This window comes from Thalassophryne amazonica, chromosome 21 (assembly GCF_902500255.1).
Source record: "Thalassophryne amazonica chromosome 21, fThaAma1.1, whole genome shotgun sequence".
NCBI classification, from domain to species: domain Eukaryota; kingdom Metazoa; phylum Chordata; class Actinopteri; order Batrachoidiformes; family Batrachoididae; genus Thalassophryne; species Thalassophryne amazonica.
The window spans coordinates 16,871,683-16,887,363 of NC_047123.1; the positions used below are offsets into that span (position 1 = coordinate 16,871,683).

A 15,681-nucleotide genomic window follows, 5' to 3' on the forward strand; every position below is an offset into this window, starting at 1 on the left:
CCAAATTTACTTGCCAACCCCTGGTCTAGATAAACATTGCAATCTGACAATTACATTATCATTTACATTTGTGGCTTCCCTGTTATTGCAATCAACAGGTGCATATCTTCCAGCACTTGTTTACATACCTATATCATGCATTTCTCCTCTGAGGTCCAAAAATGTGCCCATGTGTCTAAGTATACTTTTTGTCATTTTTCTATTAATAGATTGATGGAACATCACAAAGACTTCATCCCACTACTTCTACAAATTCTCAGCTGTAAAATGCATCTCTCCTCTAGATGATCTTTGTTCCACAGCCAATCGTAGAGTCCAGAGAAGAACACATGGGTATGTCTCCTCTCTCTTTCTCCTGGAAGCTGCACTCTGATTGCAGCATCTGTTAGTTGCAGATCCACACTGAAATACACTTTGAAATGCTCACAACCATTGAAAGAACATTCTGAAAACTTTTTTGAAATTTAGTCTTGCAATAAGGGCAGCACGGTGGCTTGGTGGTTAGCGCTATTGCCTCACAGCAAGAAAGTCATAGGATGGATTCCCACCTGTGGCCTTTCTTTGTGGAGTTTGCATGTTCTCCCCATGTTTGTGTGGGTTTCTTCCGGGTGCTCCGGCTTCCTCCCACATCCAAAAAACATGCAGGTTAGGTGGATTGGAAACTTTAAAATTGTCTGTAAGTGTGTGTGCAGGTGTGAATGTGTTTGTTTTTCTATATGTGGCCCTGCGGCAGACTGGCATCCTGTCCAGGGTGTACCCCGCCTCATGCCCTATGACTGCTGGAATAGGCTCCAGCCCCCCCCGTGATCTTTAATTGGAGTAAATGGTTGAAAATTAGTGAGTGAGTGAGTCTGACAATAAAATTGTTGTGGGAAATCAAATGGCGGAATTATTATTTTAATTGTTGTTCCTAAATTTAATACCAAATTAATTGCTTCCTTGTAGATATGCAGCAGTTCTCAGTGTGTCAAGAAGAAATTTTCCCTGAGAAGTGTGGGAGTGGGCACCTCGACATGGAGAATATTAAGGAGGAACAAGAGAAGTTCTGGTCAAATAAGGAGGAACAGCAATTTCACCAGCTGAAGGAGTCTGGTATCATTAAGGTTCCTTTGATTCTTGTCCCTATCAAGAGTGAAAATGAAGAAACACCAGTGTTTTCACAGCTTTATCGAAGCCAATCTAATGAGAGCGCACAGGCAGACTCTCCAGCGAGGAGCTCATTTGCATACAGAATGCTACAAGCACAAGCTGATGGAGAGGACAGTAGAAGACCAGAACCATACAACAACTCGGGCCCATATAGTGATGGCAAGAATTCAGATATTTCTGAAACTGAGACTGATGACAGTTTTGAATGGTATCCAACACTGAACATTTGTTCAGGTTTAAACCTTTTACAAAATGGTGATATCTGTGTGAGCAGTGCGCAAAAACAACTGGATTACTCTGAATCTGGAAAAGCATTTTTTTACAAGACGTATTTAAATCAACACAAGAGTGAGAAGTCACTTGAGATCCTTGAGCATGGTAAAAGGTGGAGGCAAAATGACAATGAGAAAGTTCTCCCCACAAGTCATACAGGTGAGAAGCCATTTGTCTGTTCTGAGTGTGGCAAAATGTTTGGACACAGGTGCTATCTCAAAGCACATATGAGAATTCATACAGGAGAGAAACCATTTGTTTGCTCTGAGTGTAGAAAAACGTTTGGTCTGAAGAGCCATCTTGATGTGCATATGAGAATTCATACAGGAGAGAAACCGTTTACATGTTCTGAGTGTGGTGAAAGGTTTGGAAGAAAGGGAATTCTGAAAATACATAAGAGAACTCATACAGGAGAAAAACCATTTGCCTGTTCTGAGTGTGGTGAAAGATTTGCAAGAAGGGACAATCTAAATGTGCACATACGAATTCATACAGGAGAGAAACCATTTGGCTGTTCCGAATGTGGTAGACGATTTCGACAAAAGAGTAATCTTAATGTACACATGAAAAGGCATAAAGATAACGAAAGACGAAAGAAGCCATATGGCTGTTCCGAGTGTGGCAAATGTTTTAGACAAAAAGGCCGTTTTAATGCACACATGAAAAAGCATAGAAGCCCAAATCTGTTTGATTGTCCTGAGTATGGTGAAACATTTAGAAGAAAGGGCAAACTGAACAAACGCATGAGAAATAATACAGTACTTGACTGTTCTGAATGTGGTAAAAGATTTGGAAGACAGCACAGTTTGAACAGACACATGATGATTCATGCAGGAGAAAAACCATTTCACTGTTCTGAGTGCACAGAAAGGTTTGCATTTAAAGGCAATCTTAAAGTACACATGAGAATGCATACAGGAGAGAAACCGTTTACCTGTTCCGACTGTGGAAAAAGGTTTGGAAGAAAAGGAATTTTGAACGTACATAAGAGAACTCATACAGGAGAAAAACCATTTGCCTGTTTTGACTGTGGTGAAAGATTTGGGAGAAAGGACAATCTAAATGTGCATTTTAGAATTCATACTGGAGAGAAACCATTTGGCTGTACCGAATGTGGTAAAAGATTTCGGCAAAAGAGTAATCTTAATGCACATGTGAAAAGGCATAAAGTGAGTATGGAGATGAGTAGGGATGGGTATTGATGAGATTTAATTGATATTGGGGCAACTGTTTGTTGTGATTTGGCGCTATATAAAAAAAAATTGATTGATTGATTGATATCAATGCCATTATCGATTCCCTTATCAATACCTCCTGTGAATTTTCTGTGTTCAAAAAGTAGGTTTGACAGCTTTTCTATGTCAACATTTTATTGAGTCTTAAAGCAAATAAATATGAAACTGGTCACTGGGTCCTTGTTCTCTGGCCATAAATAAATATAAAAGCTGAACATGGTCACTGGATCCTAGATCTCCGGGACAGGTTCATCCAGGAGTCGGCAAGACCTTATTTAGGACATTGTTTTGGTGATTACGGATGTCCTCATGTAATAAATTTAACGAAGAAAGGCAAGAGTTTCTCATAGAATTTAGAAAAATAGGCCTGAAAAAGTTTATGTTGGAAGTGTTTCAGTCATAGGATCAGCAGGTTAGGTGAATTGGAAACTTTGTAATTGTCCAGGTCTCCCTTGTAAAAGATATCTTGATCTCAATGGGACAAACGTGGTTAAATTAAAGTTGGGGGGGCTGTTGGCTTTTTAAATATTTGAAAGACATTAGGCTTGAGGATTTTGTACTGCTACAATGGACTGATGCAGAAGGTGGCAGCAATGCAACAATAAGGATGCCGGCTGCCACAGAAGAAGCGAGGGTACGTTTGGTTTATATCACAGGAGCGCGTTTCTTTCAGGTCCTGCTTCTTCGTCTTAGTTTGTAGTCAGACGTCAATGCTAAACATTCACTAAAAAGCCTATTGTTGCTGCATTTATGTACTTTAAGTGTATCCGTGCATTTCAGACAATGTAACTGTCACTGCACACAAACAGTGCTCTTCACTTTTTCCACATTTTGCCACTCTACCGTGCAGGCCTGATCAGTGGATTGCTACAGAGATGGTTGTCCTTCTGCAAGGTTCTCCTCTCTCCATAGAGGAATGCTGGAGCTCTGACATAGTGACCATCGGGTTCTTGGTCACCTCCCTGAGTAAGGCCCTTCTCCCCTGATCGCTCAGTTTAGACGGGCAGCCAGGCCTAGGAAGAGTCCTAGTGCATCTTCCCATTTATGGAAGCCACTGTGCTCATTGAGCCCTTCAAAGCAGCAGAAATGTTTCTGTATCCTTCCCCAGATTTGTGCCTCTAGATGGGCCTGTCTCAGGAGTCTTTGACTTCATGTCTGGTTTGTGCTCTAACATGCACTGTCACCTCTGGGACCTTATATGTAGACACGTGTGTGCCTTTCCAAATCATGTCTCATCAACTGAATTTACCCCTGGTGGACTCCAGTTAAGCTGTAGAAACATCTAAAGATGATCAGTGGAAACAGGAGGCACCTGAGCTCACTTTTGAGCTTAATGGCAAAGGCTGTGAATACTTATGTACGAATGATTTCTTAGTTTTTGTTTTTAATGAATTTGCAAAAATCTGAATGACAAAAAAAACATATCACATCATTATAGGATATTGCGTGTAAAGTTTTGAGGAAAAAAATGAATTTCAGCCATTTTGGAATAAGGCTGTAGCATAATGTAGAAAAAGTGAAGCGCTGTGAATACTTTCGAACCAAAAAGTTAGCTTCGATAATCGCTAATCCCCAAACTGAAAAGTTAAGTTTTATAATGCTAAACCGATAAACCACAAAAAATTAGCAGAAGTTACAGCTAACCGCTAACTTTTAGTACTGTCGGCTACTGATAAGCCAGTTTCGAGTTTAAGCACCACCGAGGCTTCTGAGTAAAATCAAAAGCGATCACAAACCCAAAAACAAACAACAAGCCATAGCTTCTGTCTTACGTAGTCAGATGGCTGTGAGCTCAGTCGTCCTTCAGCAGAAGCGAGCAGAGCGGGCCAGCTGCTGTTGCCCAAAAGCGGGGGTCGTTTACTTTCAACAAGCAAAAAGACAGTGTGGAGGAGACATGAAGCGCAACACACTTTTCACATGGTGTTACTCATAAACAACTAATTCCGGACAGTTTGTCGACATTAATGGTAACTGTCATTTTTACAGACAGAAAATATCACACATATGACATCTTTTAAAGGAATGCGCTAAATTCTGAAGGTTTGAGCTTTAACAGACACACTTGCCGAAAGGCATGGGAAAAATAAGTCTCCACTGGTTGGTTGGTTTATTTCTACAAACCAGCACACAACTTACTGTAACGTCTGTGTTGGTTTTTACAGATAAATGTGTATTTGTAAATACATACTTTTTTCATTTGTAAAGAAAAAAAAAAGCACTTGCAAAAGTGAAAATTCTGTTTGTGAAGTGTAATTCACGGCAAACACATGCCACTATTCACACTCCCATCCAGTAGATGGCAGTGTTTGATGCATTTTGATGGGGGAGAAGCAGGGGGAGAGTGATCGAAAGAGGCAATTGAGTTTCCCAAACTGTCCGGAATTAGTTGTTTGAGTAAAACCATAAGTGAGAAGTGTGTTGTGCTTCATGTCACTTCCATACTCTGTCTTTTTGCATGTTGAAAGTAAATTACTTACCCCTCCCTGTGGGGTAACAGCAGCCGGCTCACTCCGCTCTCTTCTGCTGAGCTCACAGTCGTCTGACTGTTGTAAAACACATAACAGGTAAGTCCTAAAATGTATGATTTTGACTAAGTTTTATTCACTATGCCAGCAAAAAAAAAAGGTAGCAGACTGAAAGCTAGTGTAGCTAAATTTAGCAGAAGCTAAGTGGTCCGCTGATGGTTTTCAGAATTAGCTGAAAAGCTAATCTGCTAACAAAAAAGTTAGCTTCGCTAATTAGCGGTTAGTGGATTAGCGGATCTGTGCCCACCAGTGTATGTTACTGACATACTTTCACATATCGTTGAGATTGATGTCGAGCAGTGTGTCTATTAGAGGGCACTGGACAGGCTCTATAGTTTGACGTCCAACACTGTGATGGTCGACGAACTTGTATTAATAGATCAACTGCAAAAGAGACAGGCTAAGGTAAAGCTGTCGATGCATATGGCTTGTGAGGATGTTAAATACTTGGAAAAGATTTTTATATATAAATGAATACTCAATTTTTTTCTATTCTTAAATGTCTGCCTTGTGTCCTTTTTGTCTTTGCTCATGTCTCGCTTGAGCCGTTGCCCCAAGATTTCTAATTGGCAGTGCTCCACACAGACAAAATGAATGTAGAGTGCAGACCGAAGGCATTGTCTGTAACCATATTGAATGTTGAGTATATTTGTGGCTTCCTGCAACAACTCAATATCTTTGGGATGGGTTCTTTATGGAGAAACCTAATGTATCGCTAGAATGACTTTAACACTGAGTGTAAGGGAATATCAACTGCGTCTGGAGAGGTCCAAGGTGATGCCCACATTCCACAGGTGGGGGGAGATTGTGGCCTATCTGGGTGGTTACCATCCAGGACCCCACTGGGACCCAGGTCACCAGATCTGACCTCAAAAAAGTCAAATACCTGTTTTTGTTTGCTAACATTCAGGAACTCCTACATACAGACAAACAGTATTTCCGTTTTGTTTTTATGTAAGTATATGGTATTTATAATGTTAACATTTTGAACATTTTGCAGTTTCTGTTTCTGATCAGACCAAATTTCATAGTTTTAAGGAAATTATTTAACAAATTTTTGAATAATTTTCTAAACAAACAGAAACCTCAAAGTTGTTACAGCTGTGGTTATAACTCCTCTTTCTCATGTGGAGTGTTTTGTAGTAGCCAAAGGTGTGATAATTGTTACATTTGCTTGATGTGTGATTACTGGGAAACATTGGGTTCATAATGGGATGAATGTGAAGTACATTTTGTGCTTTTTGTGTGAGACTTGAGAACTGATTTGCTAATGATGGCCACATGTTTTATGATTTTTTTTTTTTTTTTTAACCACAAGCTTTCTGGTAAACGTGTAATATAGTCTGGGTTGAATATTGTGTGAATTTCAGTTTTTGATTGTTAGTGTGATGGTAAACTCCACCCCCTGTTCCTCAAGAGGAATGTTGAGTTTGTGTTGAATTGTACCCAGTGAAGTTTATCAAAATTTGACTCCCAATTTTTACAGCCTCCACAACCAAAACTTTTGTGTGTGAGTTTGGGGGGATGGGAGGGTCTGTTCACCCTGTCCATCAATCTGTCAGTGAGTCTTGTAAGCACAACCCCTCCTAAACTGTTGGTGGATTTCAGTAATACTTCACACAGTGGCAGCATGGCAAATGGAGATGTGCATGAAAGTGAAAAAAAACTTTCTGCATTGATACACAGACACACAACATGATCACAGTGAAGAAAGACAGACAGGGAATGTCCCTCATATTTCAGTGGCTTGTAAATGCTCATGTATCCATCCTCTGAGTTGTCAAAAAAAACACACACACAAACTTGTCAAATTAATCATTTGTATGAAATGTAATCCTGTTTGTCCATTTACTTATGAGATCTGAAAATGGACTGTAATAAAATAAAAATGGCTGTATTTCCTTGAATGGTGGTGTAATATTTTTGTTAAACCCCTTAAATTAAAGCTGAAGGTTTACACCACAAACACATCTTTGTTTCATTACAAATCCATTGTGGTGGTGATGACTGTACATAGGCAAGATTACAAAAATTGGCACTGTTAACAATTCTTTCCCCTGAGTGGAGCGTATACATACAAGCACGTGTCACAAAGCTTTAAATAGTTTTTGTATGTTTTATATGTGTATTATTATTAATTTAGAATGACTTTTCAAGGTCAAACAGATTTTGATAAATTCATTGTGATACATCTGATATTCCACAGACCCTGTTTTGTGAAACAGGCTTGATTTTCTGTTTTTATTTACAAATAATTCTGATAAGCATGAATACTTTTGGCCCTTTTCTGTGCTACCCAGTGATTATTGTCCTCCATGTGACACAGGGCCTCTTTTTGCAAGATACCCACTCTGATTTTATATAAAATTTTAAATACAATCAGAAGATAACTAATTGATATAGCTGTCTCACCTTTTAATCTTTTCACACCAAAACACATGTAAGGGACATGAGGCCTTTTTGATATGATGCCAGTTATACATCATGATCATGGTGGATTAGTGGTTAGCACTGTTGCCTCACAGTAAGAAGGTCGTGGGATTGATGCACTTGGGGCCTTCCTGTGTGAAGTTCTCCGTGTTTGTGTGGGTTTCCTCCCACATCCAAAGACATGCGTATTAGGTCAACTGGAAACTTTAAATTGTCCGTAGATGTGTGTGAATGTTTGTTTATATGTGGCCCTGTGACAGACTACTGTACCCCCCCCATGACCCCCAATTGGAATAAGCAGGTAAACAAAGTAGATGGATGGCAGTGTTCATGTCAGTGTCAATACCAATTGCCACACATTCACTAAAAGTGCTTAATCACTTTAACAGAATTTTCAGTTTTCAAATTGCCTTTTTTTTACAAATGAAAAAAATGACATGTTTACAAATACAGATTTATTTGTAAAAACCAACACACATTACAGTATCTTTTTTTTTTTTACATATGCCGACCAACCACTGATGACAGGAAACTAATTTTCCCATAATTCTTTTCACATGTGTCTCTGTAAAATGCTAAAATCTTCAAAATTAGTGCATTACTTTAAAACTAAAAGTATTCAGCCCCTTGGTATTTCACACATTTTAATTTGTTTATGGCATTTCAAATACAAAAGTAAACCAGGCTTCTCAATATAAAATTTTCTAAAATTGTCTTTCGTAAATTCAAGCTGAAAGTAGATCTCTACAACCTGATATAAATTAATTAAAAAGATAAAAGCCAAGACGATGGGTTGCATAAATAATGGGCCCCTTTGGTATAATACCTGTAAATGATCAGTTTTATTGCCAGTTTTCTTCAGACAAGTCAGGGGATGGATACATGAACATTTCCAAGTCATTGAATATGTCTTGGACTTTATTTACATCACTTATGAAGAAATACAAACAGTATGGCACTCTATGGTAAATCTGTGTGGAGTAGACAGTTCACAAAAACTGGGTGATTGTGCAAGAAGGAGAAGAGTGAGCAAATCCATCAAGACACAGAGACAACCCAGAAGAAGATATAGGCTTCTGTGGCTGTGATTGGAGAAATAGTGCACAGCGCAAGTTTTGGATTTTATAACCCCAGTTATACAGATTTATGAAGAAGTGGTACAGAGGAGGATTTTCTTAAAAAGACAACCTGAAAGTTCACCTACATTTTGCCAGAAGGTACATCTGAGATGCAAGCCTAGATTTGATGTTTTAGTGAAAGAAGACCCTTGTCTATACCACTTCATCGTGAAGTTGTATAACTGGGGATACAAAATGCAAAACATGCACTGTGTACAATTTCTTCAATCACAGCCACAGAAGCCTAAAATGTTTTCTGGGGTATCTTGGTGGCTTTCCTCACTGTTCTCCTTCGTGCACAGTCACTCAGTTTTTGAGAACTGTCTGCTCCACACAGATTTACCATAGAGTGCCATATTGTTTGTATTTCTTCATAACTGATGTAAATAAAGTTCAAGACATATTCAGTGATCTGGAAATGTTCATGTATCCATCTCCTGACTTGTCTGTAGAAGACTGGCAATTAAACTGATTATTTACAGGTATTATACCAAAGGGGCTGATTACTTATGCAACCCATCATCTTGGCTTTTATATTTTTAATTAATTTATAAAGGAAAAGAAAGCCAAGAACAAGCAAAGGAAGAAATTAAAGCAGTTAGCTGCTCAAAAAGTGTAATGCTAGAGGGACCCACCAAAAAAACCACGGTGCCACCCGAAAACAATCTACAAAAATCCAAGCAGGCAGACGTAAGAAACATCAGACAGCAACAGCAAGGTGCTGTGCGCAGTCAGAGCGGCACGTTGGGTTGTTTGTCAGTTAAACCTAAAGGCAAAATGCAGCAGCTCCCTCGGCAACAGGAGCAGTTGAGCAGATCGGCACACCGTCTGCAGCAGGATGCTGAAGTCAATGCCAAAGGTGTCAAGTCCAAAAAAGAGAGTGGTGCTGAAAAAGCAAAAAATGTTACTTGGCCTCCTGTGGATTGTCATTACTATCATGAGGCTCAGTACAGTAGTGAAAAAGATGACGAGTTCATCAGCGACCACCTCCCTCTGGCTGGAGCAATCGTTTTTGAGGACAGCTACGGGACACATAAGGAATCCTGTCAGACAAAACCTGAGCAAAGTTCAAAGTTTGCCACTATACCAGCTTCTCCGCCGCAGAGCGTAAACAGATCCAGCAACTCAACTCCTACACGTGATGTGGACATCAGTGCAATGCTGAGGCAAATCAGAAGGGCTCTGGGTGTCAGAGAATCGTGCAGAGCAGACCGGCAAGCCCGGCTGCAAAGCAGCAAGGCGGGCGTCCAGGTATCCGGAACAGAGAGCGCACGCCCTGAAGGTGCATCAGAAGTGAACAGTGCAGTCAAAGCTACACTACAAAAAACCTCCAACGCAGCTGCGGATCAACAGTCCAATACCGTCAGCAGCCTGGCTTCAACCAGTCAGTGCAAGAGCAAGACCACATCCACCAAGCCAAAGGTGGACATTACACAGAGGATGCAGAAAGTTACCAAATCAAGCAAACCAACTCTCAGGAAGTTGCTCACCTTATCAGGGAGCAGAAGAAATTTAAACCTGAAGGAGGTTTACGAGGACATAAAGAGAAAGAATCGAGAGATGCTCAAAGGCACTCCCAGGTGATGAACCCACACTCACACTGAGGGCTATAAACAACGTCATAACAGAGAGGACTATCGCTCTCGTAGGCAGCAACTCTCTAAGTGTCCTCCTAATTGAAAAGTAGTGCAGAAAGGTTGGCAAAAAGTCAAATGTACACATGATCATCATCTCATTCAGTGTTAAAAATAATAATCCACTGCAAATTATTTGGTTCTTACCAAGAAAAAAAACTTTAGATTTAGAAGTGTTCGATAATTTCTCGTTTTAAGAGTTAATTTCTTATTTTAAGTGTTCAACATGCTTATTTTTAGATTTAACAATCTTAATTCAAGAATCTTGTCAACTGAAATTATCTTGCTGCATACCTTTTCCTTCAGATTTAGGGTTTTTATCTTGTTTTTAGACACTCCTTTTTTGCAGTGTACAAAGCTTCAAGCAGTAATTGATTTGATTACATCAGCATAAAAAATAGAAATTGCTGCCAGAGGCTTCAGGCCCCATCTTCCATAAATCCCATACTTTCTCACACACATGCTCATGCACGTTGATGGTCATTTGCATTCAGAAATGCCCTCAATTAACCATATATGGTAACAGAACATCCATTTGTGCTTGTGTTCCACACTGGAATAACTGATAAGAGTGAAGAAAATCAACTTTTGTGTAACAGAAATCACAGCAAGGCATATCAATGAGATTAAAAATACAAATAATACATGAATGTGCCACAAGGTAGTGTTGACCCATCCCCCAGTAGTTTTGAAAACTATCCATTGGTGATGGCGATTCACTCATGGTGCTAAGTTGCTTCTTAATTTAGACATCAAAATCTCTCATGGACATTTAAGAAGCTTGAAAAGTTCACCACAAAAACCAGCATAAAATTTCCAATTAACACAATAAGTAGACAATTATTTGGTGTTACACTTGTCTCAGCATCCATTGTGCTCCTTTGACATCACTGCACTTCTGTCTATATTAAGGTAAAATCTCTACTGAAGGAATTTGAGAAGCAAAAATAATGTGGGAGCATTTTAAATATAAAACTACAGGAGTCAGGCTGTTTTATTTTTGCCTTGTAGCAGGGAGACATCAAGGTGCTTGTTGAAGATCAAAAGCTGCTGTTTAGTTCACACAGGTGCCTTTTGTAAGTTTTAAGACCAATGAGGTTACACGTCTGTTTCTAACATGACATGATTACTAATTGTGTACTTATTTATTTGAGTAAATAAAGAACCTATATGGGCAAGGATGCATGTTGCCAAGTGGTTAATGCGCTTGGTTTCAGTGCAGAAGGCTCCGGGTTCAAATCCCACCCCTGCCACATTTCTCCATGTAATGTGGAGTTGCGTCAGGAAGGGCATCCGGCGTAAAACCTGTGCCAATTCAACATGCAGATCCACCTTGGATTTGCTGTGGCGACCCCGAGTGCAAACAAGGGAGCAGCCGAAGGGACTTACTTACAAGTTGTAGAGATTTCTTTTCAGTTTGAGTCTAAAGAAGATCATTTTAGAAATGTTTATATTGAGAAGCCTGATTTACTTTTTGTATTTGAAACGCGATAAACAAATTTAAATGTGTGAAATACCAAGGGGCTGAATACTTTTGCAAGCCACTGTAGCTGACATTTTCACATTGTAAAACGACAGAAGTGACGTTAATTTCAATAACTTGTCCGAAATGAATTTGTTTAAAATTTTAACCATAAGTCAAAGCGGTCTTGCTGTGCATGACTCCTGTGATGCATCTGCAAGTCTGTATGGGTGTGAAAATATATCCTTGTTTTCCCTCCCCCTCTTACTTTCTCTCTGGTAGCCAGCTCAATCCTCTGCTGGCAGAGGATTGAGCAAGAAGTTAGGAAAAAAGTTAAGAAGTTAGAAAAAAATTCCCTCCCCATACAGTTGTCATGGAGGAGGAAACTATCTAGAGACCAAAACCGTTTTTGTACCAGGCTGTAAACATGTTTATTTCTGCTCTAAAGTTGGACATTTCAAAATGGGCTTCTGAAGGAATGTGCTCTGTTTTGGACCAGGCCTCAAACGACCAGTCAGGGTACTGCACTTCCGGGTTAGCGGTTTACCGGTTTGCTTTCTGTGTCTCGTAGTGATGATGTAACCCCTTCCAAAGTAATCTTATTTTTATGTTGATGTCTTGTATATTTGCTTCTTTAGTTAGTATTTGCGTTTTTAAGACGCCATGGGTGCCAACTCTGATGAATTGCATGTGGGGAGACAGTTTGACACATGTGAAGAGTGTAATGAAGCTTTTAAGAGCTTTCAGCGGGTTACATTTTCTCAGCTGTACAAAAGAAGCTCACGGACCATCGAGCTTCAGTCCCACAGGTGTCCAAAGAAAGCAGCTCTGTTGTGTGTTGGGGGGGCGTGGCTGGATGTTTTGGTGTTCTTTTCTTTTCTTTGCTCTCCAGGTGGCATGAGGGCTGATTTGTCTGTGAAGAAGGTGCTGGCTGAAGAGTCTTCACCCTCATCAACGTCATGGAAAGCACCTGTGATTGGTGCTCACGTGCAACCTGGACGACTTGCAGCTGAAGCAGATAATTGGATGGCGTTCTGCATTTAAGTCATGTGTGATTTGAGCAGAACTGCCGGGAACTCGACCTTGTGACGTTCGTTTGTGAGACGCTGAGGACCGCGCCTGGGTTTTGACACATCGAGCCCGTGAAGCAGGGAGGGGTGAGGACACATGCTGTCAGCACACACTAAAGGTAATTAAGTGTTTAAGTAATTGTTGATAGTAACTTGGTGTTTTGTTACACAGTATACTGGAATTGTGAAGAGAATTGTGCAGTTTGCTTCTCACTGCTGTGGCGTGAAGGATAAGTGATCCTCCACTTGTTGTGAGAAGCTGCTCATTTGCATAAAGTAAAAAAAAGGACACTGACCTGAGTGTGTTGCTGATAGCGTGTGTTTATTGGAAGATATAGTTGTATCTGTTGACTTACCTCACCTTCGCTTTGCTTCACAGAGAATCAGTTTGTCGTGTCCACCTGGGGGGTGTTTGGCGGTGGTAGGAAGTCCAGGAGCGCCGGCTTTAATCCTTGCGGGCGCTGGAGAGCGAGCCACGAATCACTCCACCAGAGGGACGTTGTTTTTATGTTTTTACACTTTTAAGCACAGGTGAATAATAAATAGTTTCTGTTTGGAACCGCTTTCTGGTTATTTTTAGCGCTGGGTCCTGTCTGACGCAGGTCCGCTCCTCAACCCGCGTCGACACATAACAAGCTCTTTGGAATCCAAGCTTGAAATATGCAGAAATTGACTATGCCTGCATTCACGGTGGAAAGAATTTTAAGAGCGCCCCTGTTGTGTGGGCCGCTGAAGAGGAGGTACTGCTGGCCCACCACCACCAGAGGGCGCCCTGCCTGGAGTGCGGGCTCCAGGCACCAGAGGGCGCCGCCGCCGTACGAGAGCAGTCAGGGTGACAGCTGTCACCCATTACTGGACACAGCTGACTCCACTCAGCCCGGGGGTATATCATCAGGACGGCGTCTCCACCTCAGTGCCGAGATATCGCCTTAAGACTGAGGTAATGTTCTCTGCATTCATTTTCTGAATAACCAGCTAAGACTTGTTAAACCTTTTCAGGACTGCTGACTACTGATAGCTAAATTGCTTGGATAAGTACTCACCTTCCTGCTATACATTGACAAGAGGTGGAGGCGGCTCTTCCCCTCTCCGTTACTGGGTGCTGTCGCATCCACACCTGTGTGTTGTTGCTCTCTCCCGCCAGCAGTACCGGATCCGACGAGCGGAGGCAGTGGCCACCTGGGAATTCGGGACTTGGCGGTTCCAGTATTTCCAGGGTTCGGTGGCAGAGGAGATCTGGGTGGTTCCGGTTTGACTGAGACGGACGTCTCCTACCTTCGAGCCTGCCCACATGACACCAGCGGATTCGACCCCAAATTGTTAATTGTTGTATTCGTTGTGCTCGTTTCACAACAGTAAAACTTGTTATTCACCTTTCTCCATTGTCCATTCATTATGCCCCCTGTTGTGGGTCCGTGTACCTACACTTTCACAACAGGATATCTCGGCCAGCGTCATGGACCCCGGGGGGCGTCAACCGGCTGTTGAACGGCCAATGGAAGACCAAGGCGCGTCGGCGGCTTCGGGAGGGGTAATCGGTGAGTTGCAGCGGATCCTCACCGCTTTCACCTCTCGGATCGATTTAATGACCGAGCAGCACGTTCTCCTAAACCGCAGGGTGGAGGCTCTCGCCGCACAAGTGGAGGCGCGCCCTTCGGGCGCCGCTGCGGCTCTCCCTCCCGAGGACCCTGCGCGTGAAAGTGACGTTCCACTGGTCGTTCAACGGTCCCTTCCTCCATCCCCAGAAGCATACATAAGCCCTCCAGAACCGTACGGAGGCTGTGTGGAGACGTGCGCGGATTTTCTGATGCAGTGTTCGCTCGTCTTCGCACAGCGTCCCGTGATGTACGCGACTGATGCTAGCAAAGTAGCTTATGTCATAAATCTGCTTCGCGGGGAGGCACGCGCTTGGGCTACAGCGCTCTGGGAGCAGAACTCACGGCTCCTTCATACATACGTTGGGTTTGTACGGGAGCTCAGAACGGTGTTCGACCATCCCAACAGAGGAGAGTCCGCTTCAACCGCGCTACTGTCAATGAGACAGGGGCGTCGGAGCGCAGCTGCCTATGCAGTCGCCTTCCGCATCGCGGCGGCGAGATCCGGCTGGAATAGCACTGCCCTCCGCGCCGCCTTTGTAAACGGACTGTCATTGGTCCTAAAAGAGCACCTGGTGGCGAAGGACGAACCGCGGGACTTAGACGGGCTCATCGATCTGGTCATACGACTCGACAACCGGTTAGAAGAACGCCGTCGGGAACGAGGCGAAGGGCGTGGCCAGGCACGCGTCGTCCCTCTCCCTTCCGGTTCCGATCGAGCTCCGCCTTCCCCACGCTCCACAGCCCCTGCGCTCCGTGGGGTCACAGCTCCCCCTACTGACGAAGCTAGGGACACGAGTAGGGCAACATTTAGGGCACCAGATGCACAGAGGAGATGGACCCACGGAGCGTGTCTTGTTTGTGGTTCAATAGAGCACCATGTGAGAGACTGCCCCGAGCGGTCAAACGCCCGCCCCTAGAGACTGGGCCAGGGGTGGGCCAAAACATTCACGTGGGACACACCCACATTGCTACACGACTCCCAGTCACGATCCTGTTTGAGGATTCAACCCTGAAGGCCCCAGCACTGGTGGACACGGGCTCTGAGGGGAATCTGCTTGACAGTAGATGGGCCAGGGAGATAGGGCTCCCTCTGGTGGCTCTTACCTCGCCTGTGCAGGTTCAGGCGCTAGATGGCTCCCTACTCCCACCAATCACGCATAAGACACCTCCAGTAACTCTGGTGGTGT

The 15,681-nt window shown here is 42.6% G+C and overlaps 2 protein-coding genes across 4 annotated transcripts in view; both read left to right on the forward strand.

Moving 5' to 3' along the window:
* LOC117502558 (gastrula zinc finger protein XlCGF57.1-like) overlaps window positions 1-15,681 on the forward strand; it is a 101,353-nt gene that overhangs the window by 68,114 nt on the left and 17,558 nt on the right. The window contains exon 1 of one of the 3 annotated variants that reach the window (XM_034161595.1): window positions 254-337. The exons of the other annotated variants lie outside the window; for them this stretch is intronic. The gene's annotated coding sequence lies outside the window, so the exon portion shown is untranslated. Of the gene's footprint in view, window positions 1-253; window positions 338-15,681 lie in introns of those variants that run through there. 3 annotated transcript variants of the gene reach the window in all.
* On the forward strand, window positions 210-2,644 carry LOC117502557 (gastrula zinc finger protein XlCGF57.1-like). Its single transcript, XM_034161593.1, has 2 exons — window positions 210-333; window positions 946-2,644. Exons 1-2 carry the CDS (start codon window positions 285-287, stop codon window positions 2,622-2,624), a joined length of 1,728 nt encoding a protein of 575 aa, XP_034017484.1. The 5' UTR covers window positions 210-284; the 3' UTR covers window positions 2,625-2,644.

Excerpts from the sequence above, each read along its gene's own strand:
- LOC117502557 (XM_034161593.1), top strand. The coding sequence starts at position 285 with ATGATCTTTGTTCCACAGCCAATCGTAGAGTCCAGAGAAGAACACATG. Across the intron at positions 334-945 it reads GTCCAGAGAAGAACACATGG|ATATGCAGCAGTTCTCAGTG; the intron begins GTATGTCTCCTC and ends GCTTCCTTGTAG.